Source organism: Microtus oregoni, unplaced genomic scaffold (genome assembly GCF_018167655.1).
Source record: "Microtus oregoni isolate MIOR12 unplaced genomic scaffold, Mior012 000029F_ref0000214, whole genome shotgun sequence".
In the NCBI taxonomy this organism is placed as follows: domain Eukaryota; kingdom Metazoa; phylum Chordata; class Mammalia; order Rodentia; family Cricetidae; genus Microtus; species Microtus oregoni.
The window spans coordinates 12,866,844-12,877,185 of NW_024543088.1; the positions used below are offsets into that span (position 1 = coordinate 12,866,844).

General features: G+C 39.2%; 1 protein-coding gene across 5 annotated transcripts in view; it reads left to right on the plus strand.

Moving 5' to 3' along the window:
- The window catches only part of Pds5b (PDS5 cohesin associated factor B), a 153,132-nt gene extending 146,031 nt beyond the window's left edge, over positions 1 to 7,101 (plus strand). For 2 of the 5 annotated variants that reach the window (XM_041677965.1, XM_041677967.1), the window contains exons 32-35: positions 449 to 888; positions 992 to 1,102; positions 3,872 to 4,010; positions 5,409 to 7,101. In XM_041677965.1, the coding sequence (XP_041533899.1) occupies positions 449 to 888; positions 992 to 1,102; positions 3,872 to 4,010; positions 5,409 to 5,444 (726 nt within the window). In that variant the 3' untranslated portion in view covers positions 5,445 to 7,101. The remainder of the gene's footprint in view (positions 1 to 448; positions 889 to 991; positions 1,103 to 3,871; positions 4,011 to 5,408) is intronic. The other 3 variants (XM_041677966.1, XM_041677968.1, XM_041677969.1) reach the window with 2 other exon arrangements.
- Positions 7,102 to 10,342: the final 3,241 nt, after the last annotated feature.

A 10,342-nucleotide genomic window follows, 5' to 3' on the forward strand; every position in this document is an offset into this window, starting at 1 on the left:
TGTTGTTTGTTTTAAATGAAATTCTACTCTGACTCCAAAGAATTTTAAAAATCAAATTCTAGTAAATAGCCTGGTGAAGTGGCACATGTTTGTCATCCATACGACTCTGAACTCTAACATGAAAAGAAAGTTTGATGCCAGCTTGGGTAACCTGATGAAACTTTGATTCTGAAAATTGGTTAAAATAAAAGTAGTAAATAGTTGTGGCTGCAGTGTATTTTGAGCTGTACATTTAGATACGTATTCATGATAGAAGTAGATGCAGAGTTTTAGGGTTGTCTCATTGTTCAGGATGCTAGCAGTTTTAGTTTTTGTTTGCCATGCTGGAGCATCAACCCAGGGCCTTGCACATACGAGGCAAGGGTTTTTCCACTGAACCACACCCTAATTCCTAACAGTTCTATTTTTCAAAACTTAATTTTAAAATTTGTGATCCTCCTCCCTCCAGTCTGAGTTGGAGAAGCCTAGAAGCCGGAAAAAAGCACCTGTCACAGACCCAGAAGAGAAATTAGGTATGGATGACCTGACTAAGTTGGTACAGGAACAGAAACCTAAAGGCAGTCAGCGTGGTCGGAAGAGAGGCCATGCGGCTTCAGAGTCAGAGGAGCAGCAGTGGCCTGAGGAGAAGAGGCACAAAGAGGAGCCCCTTGAAAATGAGGATGAACAGAACAGCCCGCCCAAAAAGGGCAAAAGAGGCAGGCCGCCAAAACCACTCGGTGGAGGGACATCAAAGGAAGAGCCAACTGTGAAAATATCCAAAAAAGGAAACAAGAAAAAACCTGTACCTCCTATAGTAGACGAAGATGAAGAAGAAGAAAGACAAATTGGAAACACAGAACAGAAGTCAAAAAGCAAACAGCACCGAACATCCAAGCGAGCACAGCAGAGGTGAGTATGTGTAACCTTAAACTGCAACCATCGATACAGTAAATATACTTACCACAATGTAAATCATAATTTGATGCTATCCACATTTGGGTCTTCCCCAAAGCAGAGCAGAATCTCCTGAAACTAGTGCAGTTGAATCCACACAGTCCACACCACAGAAAGGACGAGGAAGACCATCAAAAACGCCATCACCATCACAACACAAAAAAAATGTGTAAGTTGTAAAGAATATTAAACTTCAATCCAATTTCAAATTATTTTGCAAACTTCATAAGTTTATAAGCCTAATTATTGCTGTATTTAAATTCCCAATATTTTGTCCCATTATACTAGGTAAGATATCTTTATAGACTTATCTAGAGGTTAGTAACCCAGTTAATAGTTGTACATTCTTATAGATCTAGAGAAATCTTTACAAATGAATGCCAAATAGTCAGTTATACAGCCGTATGGTATACAGACATATTCTTCAATAATCCCTATACATCAGCCAGGTTTCCTCATTTCTGTGGACTGTGATTTTTCTCAGTCGTTTCTCTTATTAGTGGTTCCATTTGGAGAGAAAGAAATGGTACTACATCTTGGTTTTCATCCTTTGAGCTTGTGTAAAGTAATTGGCATTTTTCTTCTTAATTTATGTTCATAGAAATGATTACAAGTTGCTTTTCAGCTTTTAGTGTAGTCTGCACTTGCATCTGTGTATATTTTGGGTAGTTGCACATGTAAATGTGTTCATAAGAGAGGCAGAACAGTTTCTCTGTCCAAAGTCATGTCCACAATATGAGCACAGCACTGTCAGCTGCAGACTGGGCAGGGCTGTCATCTGTCTCAAAGTAGAACCAGAATCTCATGTCCTACTAGCCAGAACTGCCATCTCTATTCCTGAGCATGCTCAGGATATAACTACCCAGTACTTGACTTTTTTTTTTTTTTTTTTTTTTTTTTTGGAGCCTGTCCTGGAACTAGCTCTTGTAGACCAGGCCGGCCTCGAACTCCCAGAGATCCACCTGCCTCTGCCTCTGCCTCCCGAGTGCTGGGATTAAAGGTGTGCGCCACCACCACCCGGCGACTTTTTGTTTTTTCATAATTAAAACTTTATTGAAAAATCGGCACTGAAATTGGAGTTCATAGTTTGGTACCTTCAAAAGCAAACATAATTACATTGTCCAGTTGGTAATTAGCCTACTAAGACCTGATACTATGCCTGGCTTTTTAGAGTTTCTAGCACATCTTAGCTAAATACTTGGGTATCATAGAGTTTTCCCTGTTCCTGTGTGTTCCACAGGAAGAGAAAAGGTTGTCTGAGTCAGTCAGTGCTTCATGCTTTTTCCATGTAATTTTTCTATAACATTAGAAGTAAAGGTAAGCGCATGCCTTTAATCCCAGCACTCGGGAGGCAGAGGCAGGCGGATCTCTGTGAGTTCGAGACCAGCCTGGTCTACAGAGCTAGTTCCAGGACAGGCTTCAAAGCCACAGAGAAACCCTGTCTCGAAAAAACAAAACAAAACAAAAAACAAAAAAAGAAGTAAAGGTAAGTACATTATTGGGACAGCTTCCTAAATGTGTTTGGTCCAATGAACAAAACCACTGTTTCCTAAGGAATAGTCAGTAGCCTAACATGAGTTTTATAACAGATAACAGCTTTAAAATACTCCACCCTTATAATTCACTTATTTTCTTTTAATATCTGGACATCATAAAGTTTAAGGCTCAATCCTTCAAGTTTCATAACTCTTTCCATGAAGGTTTAAGACTTAACTATATCTTCTACAAAATCAGTATAGAAGTAAGCTTTGTTTTATCTTACACTTTCTGTATAGTTCTTTTTCAGACCTGCAATAATAATAACATGTTATAATTTATCTGTGTTTTGTGTCCTGACTGTAATGTAATTGAAAAACATTATCATTATCATCCATGTAATTCTGTATGGTGGCACATAGCAGACAAGAACTCTTTTTCTCTTCAGCTTGCTCTCCAGTGGGCAGGCCATCACTATGTAGTCACATGTAAATATGGAACTATAACTCTGTTATAAGTCCTGAAAATACTTAGAGCATTATAAGATCATATAGTGGAAGGACTTGGGAGTTGGAAAAGTTTTCTTTTTGGAGTGTTATCAGGAATTGATTACTTCAAAATCCTAGGAGACGTTGAGATGAGATGGCTCAGTAGTAAATACACTTGATGTGAATCTGACTCTGTGAATTTAATCCCCAGTACTCACATGGTAGGAGAGAACCAACTCCCTCAAGTGTCCTTTGACCTCCACAGGTGCACTGTGATACACGTGTATATAACACCTAGTGTATAAATATAAAAGAGAAGTTAGAGAAAGTAGGGAAAAGATACTTCTTATGGGGATAATACTATAGTTGAAGTTTCTGAAGTATGTAAAAGTTGGTAAATCCAAGAAACTAGAAAAGGCAAGGGATTTACTGGATAGTAACAGGAATAGAGAGGTAGGGCAGGACCATCTGAAGGAATGAATATGCAGGGTTATTCTTGGTTCAGTACAGGGGTTTGTTCAGGGTGATACCACCTGTTCTGTTTTTAAAAGATCACTTTGTAAAAAGAAAAAGCCAGAGGTGGAAATGAATGGTGGTAGCGGTATCGGTGGGGAGGGGTGAGTGGGTTCATGTTCCTCTGTACAGTGAGAGGATGCTGCTTTGAGCGGCTTAGTGGGGGCAGATGTTCTGTGATGAGGAGGAAAGAGGAAATAGGCATCACTTTCAGGTGTTGCGAAGTCCTTTGTGGTGATGGTCTTGGTCACACCTTTCTTTTATATAATGTTTGTAAGATTCTCAGAGTAATACTTAAGGGTCAAGATAGAAACTTATCTCCTATGACATAATTGAGGATGAAAATGACAAGAATTCATTCATAGGTTATTTTTCATAGGTTATTTAAGGCATTCCTTCTGGTGAGTTAATCCACAACTTAAGATTGGAATTCTCATTTTCTTTGATGTGTTTTGCTCTAGCCGTGTAGGGCGCTCCAAACAGACAGCTACTAAAGAAAATGATTCGAGTGAAGAAATGGATGTGCTTCAGGCCAGCTCTCCTGTCAGTGATGACACTGCGCAGGAAGGAGCAGAAGAGGAGGACATTTCTGCAGGAAATGTACGTGCTTATTGCCGTGTCATGTGTGGTATTACAGAATGCAAAACAGAGCCAGTCTGTATTTTACATCAGCTCCACTTAGCTCTTGCTGTTGTCTCTAGTTGTAGATATTTATGCTTTTGTTCATTAGTTTGTTACATTATTTACTTTCCAACTTGAATAATGGAAAAAGGGGGAGCTTGAGCTTACAAGAATAGGTGAACCTGTCATCTGAATGCCGAGTGGTCCGAGGAGTGTAGCAGTTTCATGTTGCCAGTCCAGGCACTGATATCCATGAAGTGTTCATTTATATTTCATGTATGTTCATTGAGTCTAATGATAGAAACCAGAAAAAAGTCATACTAAGACTGACTTTTGAAGTAAAGTCAACCTTTGGGACTGAAGTATAAGCCCACTTTTATATTGTTGGCGCCATATGCTGCTTCTACAGAAGTAGGAGCTGGTGCTTTCCAGAGACTTTCTTATTTCATACAGCAAATGGTGTTGCTAGTTACCACATATTTCTCATTGTAAAAAAAGGAAATTAGCCTAAATAGTACTTGTTTTCTTGACAAATAAATACAAAGATTTTAGGTCGGCTCAATCAGTTTTCTTCATTTGGGATACTTGGGTTTGGTCAGTTCCCAGAGCTGGACTCTGGCATGATTCTGGCTGATGTGTTCAGCAGTCCTATTTGCCCAGGAGCTGCTTTGTTGTTAAGGACTTTGATGAGGGATTTGGAAATGATGGAGAAAGACTGTATATTAGGTTCACTTCAAACCCTGCTCTCCTTTACCTGTGCTGTTTTATTCTGGCCTTGTTGGATTTTTTGTTTTGTTTGTTTTGTTTTGTTGGTTGGTTTTTGGTTTTTTTGAGGCAAGAGTTTTTCTGTATAGCTTTGACTGTTTTGTAACTTGCTCTGTAGACCAGGCTGGCCTCAAACTCACAGAGATCCGCCTGCCTCTGCCTCCCAAGTGCTGGAATTAAAGGCATGTGCCACCACCACCGGGCTTGACTTTGCTTTTTAATCAGTTTTAAGCTTCCTGTAGGCCTTGCAAGTAAATAATAGTATGTTTGAACTTGAGGTTGTGTAGCTGTGTCTGTAAGGGTTGGGAGCCAAACTTACCAGCTTCTGTCCCAAAATGGTCTAGTCCAAGAATGAAGTGTTTTCTTTGCCACAAAGGGTATGGAGAAAGATGACGAATCTGAGAGTCTTTGCTTGTGGGCTTGTCCATGTGCAAGTGTCAGTGAGGCCTACATAAACCTGAAGACGGGAGGAAAGAGGGAGCTGCTTCTAGAGAAAGAAATACAGAGAAATTCAAAAATTTGTGAGAATAAAGATGGGGTGAAAGCAATGGTTGTTACTTGTCGTGAATGTGGATGTGCTCACATTAGTTAATGGTTGGTTTTTCTCTTCAGGTACGACGGAGAAGTTCCAAACGAGAAAGACGATGAGCACATGTCATTAACTTTCATTGTGAAAGCTTTGGGGGGAAAAAAAAAACTTTTTTTTTTTGTCAAGTATGAGGCTAAATAAAGCCTTTGATGCACAAAATGGGACTGCCAAAGTGTGGACAGTTGGACCTATGATGACCATAGATTCGTGGTCACATGCGCCAGCCTTTCACAGAGTGATGACATTACTGCGGAGTCGTGTGAAAGTGTCCTGTGTGACGGCTGTGTAGACATAAACTAAAGAAGAAACATGTAAATAGCCCTCCCCATTTCTGACTTCTGAAGTGCTTGTATAGCTTTTATCTGCGGCTTTAAACTGACAGGACCCCGCTGCTTACCGGATCTGTTCATCTGAAAAGCATTTGTTAGGGTGGATCTTAAGCAGTCGTCCGTCAGTGTTTGTATTTGTATTCTCTGCAATTTTACTGTGAAAATTTGTTTTTCAACAATTGGTGTCATTTTCTTGATGTCACTGTTGTTGGAGTTAAATGGTCTCTTCCCCTCTTTGTATCTCACTGTGTTTACTTAGGGCACCCTTCATGTGAGAGGTGCTGGAGCGCCTGCCATTACGTGAGAGCAGCACCTCTGTCAGGAGGACACCACGCAGATGGTGAAATAGTACTCAAGTTATTTGATGACTTTACACCTCAGTATTGGTCCCAGAATTTTCTGGCCTTTCATGGCAATGAAAATTTTAAGAAAGAGATTTAAAATATTTTAATTTTAAAGAGTGTGTTATAAAATAATGTACTAAATTCTTTATTCCATTCTATCATCTTTTTCAGTTTATATTAATCTACTGTATCAATAAAATTCTGTAATTTGAATGGGCTTTTAATAGTCTAGATTGTTATTGTGTATAGATATTACTTCTTGAACAATATGTTCTGAAAATGCAAATTATTACACTATAATATAAAATCTGATATATACACATTAGAAAAGTTCTTGTTCTCCATAACCATGTAAAGTTAATCAGAAACAAAAAAATTTATTGATGCAGTCTATCTTTATAAATCTGTTCTTGAAAGCCAAGTGTTTTGTATTTTATAGTGAGTTGCATGTTCATGAAAAAAATGCTGATCATGAGATGTGCTTTTTCTGTAAATTCATACTTAGCCTTAGCATATGATAGATGACCCCTTAACATAGTTTTTCATCAAGAGTTTATAATTGTACTTTATTTTGGAGCCAAAAAAAATGTTGTTTTTTTTGGGGGGTGGGAGGAGGGTGGCAGTGATCTATCTAGTCTGGACTGACACTGTAGGTGTCACACTCTCATAAACACTGAGTGAGTTCCACTGCATCTACAGCAGGAGAAAATGGACATTTGCCTGGGTTTAATCTTACATCTGCAAAGTCTGAAGATGAATTGTTGAGACAGTGTTCTTTATGTAGTTGTATGGACTGTATTTTGAACCAAAATGTATTGGTTACCACCTTATGCTCACCTGAATTAACTTTAGATTTATGGGTGCTGAGTTGTTTTTGCACAGTTGTTAACAACAGAACAGAAAATTACATTCTACATTACCAATTTATTCTGTCAAATAGAGAGCATTTTCATATAGCACACCTTTATGTTTGAGGTATGTTTCTGAAATTGGCTATAAATAGATTGGGGATGCAATAAAGAAATGACTATTTTGGAAAATGACATTTTGCTATTTTCCAGTATGTACCACAAATGATGTGATTATTTGTCTTTTAGATATTTCCTCATGTGTATGAAACACTTATTTTTAAAAAGCTGTTTGAATTGTGTCTTAAATCTTCGAGTGTTGCACTTGTCTGACACCGGTGGCGATGGGAGGCTGCAGTCGTCAGGGCAGCTAACACTGGATTCTGATACTTTGGATTTTAATGTTTCATCAGCTCGGCTCTCCAAACAATGCTGTTTCCATTTCAGCAGTACAAAAGCATGTTTTTAAATTTATAGCATAAATAATAAAGGATAGCTTTGTATTTTTGTCATCAACTAAACTGCATTGGAAATATTTATGGAAGTCTGTCTTTAAAGCCATTTTATAAAACATAAGAGAAGTATTATGGAGGATTTTTATTTGCGTGATGATCATTTACCAGATTTCATTGCACATTAATGCTGTGCATTAGTTCATGACAGAACATGGTCATTATTGATTTTGTTTCTCTTCTTTGCCAATAAGTCTATAATTTTTTAACCTGTCTGTTTACTTGTGAGGAAGATTATGATGTAAAATTTTTATTTTTGTGTAGAGAAATAGGTGCAATAATAATCAAAATTTCTGTCCCAAGTCTTCATCTTAAGGACTTACTATTACATTTAAACTTCACACTTCTTGCACTAATATTTAGAGAGCTACATACTTTAAAATGAAACTAGTTATGTACAACATAGTTGCTGGCAGTTGTTAGCACACTACAGTGATCATACTCATTTTGAGGATGTCTGTCCGACATTAAGGAACTGTGTAGCTCATTGTAGCAAGCGACTGCAGGCTCTGTTGACTCGCAGGTGAGTTTTGCTTGCTGCAGTGCAACACCAAGCCGTTCCAGGGCTCTCCACTGTGCGGAAGTTAAAAACGCACTGTAAAACTTGTTCTAGACATTAAAGCTCAAATGACTTTCTGTATCTTCCTACAGCTTGCAGGTTGTGACTTTTAAGAGTTCCTTTGGTATAGTGAAAGAATATGGGGGATGTAAAGATCTGTTTAACTTAGGCACCTCTCTACCGCATAGTATTATGTTACCATAACGAACGAATGGTCTTAGATAACCAATTTCCAGACACAGTTTTGGATTTTCTGTGAAGTTAAATAAACAAAAGCTCATGTAATTTTATTTTCATGTGACTGAATATATATTTACCAGAGAAAGTCATGTTTTGTGATTTTTTTTTAATTTTGGATTCTTTGTTTCCCAGGGACATTTTCATAAATTTTATGTTTAAACTTTTCATGCAAAATCTTGGCTGGCAGGAATTCACTACAAAACTATTTAAGTTAAAGAATTAAATACCTAAAAGATAGTGTAAAATTTGAAACTAAGTTCTCTAAAAATAAGTTGTCGGGTAGCTTGTTTACTCAGTAAACATTATGAACCTTTTACATGCCAGTCACTGTTTTTGTTCAGGATAAAGCTGAAGTTTGATTAAGACAGACTACTTCCCCGCCTTTGTGGTATTAATGTTGCTTTGAGTGCAGGTGCATTAAGAAAGAAAATTAGTGAAAAATGCTGTGAACAACCCTGGAAAAGTGATTTGAGAAGACGCTGCTTACGCAGACTTCAATAGCTTACTCAGAAATGAGATCTGGAGCTGCTGCGTGTCTGTAACTGCAGGGCGTCTTGGGCCTACAAGTGTGCTAGCTATGTTACCTGGTTCTGAGCCAGTAATACAGTGCTGCCCTAGCTGCTGTTTGTCGTCATGTCTTGTGTTTGCATCCTCACTTTCTCTGGGACTCATTGATGTGAGGACTGTCCTCTAATTGATCCTCTAAAGAGGAGAAACCCTTTTGTTAGTTGTAAACTGTTCACTTTTGTTCTCTTGTTGCTTTTCTTTCTCTTCCATCTGTCCTTCATTTCCTTAGACCTCTTAGCTCTATAAAATGCTTGTTTTATTTGCTCTCTTCTAGGAGTTTTTAAAGTTTATACTTGGGTTGTGTTCTTTAGTGGTTTCCCTGTAGGTTACAGCCTATGTTTGACTTCCTGTAGGCTGCCTACTATTGTGTTTGCCACCTTCACCACAGCTGTTTGCTGCTGGTGTGCAGTAGCCATGCTCCACATGCGTGGCATATTATAGGCTGCTTTCTCCTCACTCCGGCAGTATCTGACAAAAACAGTGTGAGGGAGGAGAGTTAGTTTGGATGTCAGAGCATAAACCTACAGTGGGGTGAGGAACGCAGAGCAACAGGTACCTTCATGGTGAAGGGGGTGTGGACTCCTTACCTTGCCTGAGATATCTTGTTGGGACCGGAAGCAGGTTGGGCGGCTGGTTTTTCAAGGCCCTCCAGCCCCAGAGAGCCAGTTGCTCTAGCTAGACCTCACTTTCCAAAGGCTACCTTCCCCACACCACACAAACAGCTGGGGGCCAGATGTTCAAACATGAGTCTGCGGCCCACAATTTACACCAAAACCATAACTTCCTACTTCTGCCTGCTTAGGTTTATGGTCCTCTCGTAATGCAATATGTGTTCAATCCAACTTTAAAAATTCCCCTAGTTTCCCAGCTCCAGTGCTGATGAAAAACTCAGAGTCTCTTCTGAGTCAGGGCAGTCTCTGAGAACTGAGTCCTGAAGAAATGAAGAAAAGGACAGCAGTGACAGCTAGTGCTTAACAAGTCGGCCCATTTGGGGACCCCACTTGGCAAAACCGAGGAGTTCTTGACTGAATGGCTGGTTTTCTGTCTGTAACCTTCTCAAATGCCACTGCTATACCTCCCTAATAAAACACCTGTGGAGTTCTTCCCACAGCCCTTTGGTGGTGTATTTTATGCTTGTTGGGCACATGTATAGCTGTGAATGGTCAGGAAGATGTACATAGGATTCTCAGTCACAAAGACAGCCTTTTACACACAGCTAACTTTAGACTTCAGAACAAATTCAAAGCAGGCTGGTTGCCCCTAGAGACCAATATACAAGGTCAATTTCCCAGGTGTTATCTCACTGATTCAAGGCCAGGATAGAAGCAACCTTAGAAAACAACTCCCTGTAGCAATGGACCTTTCTGCACATACTCCCCAACCTCAAGGTTCAGCCATTGTTTACTCTCTGGGAACCTTCACCAACTTAGAGCTATGTGCATGGGTCAATGTGACATTGCTAGCCTAAGAGAAACTACGTGATTTTTTTGTGTTATGAGAATGGGCTGGGCCCTGAAAATGTTACTTATACTTTGTCCAGAATTTGGCTGTGAGAGGA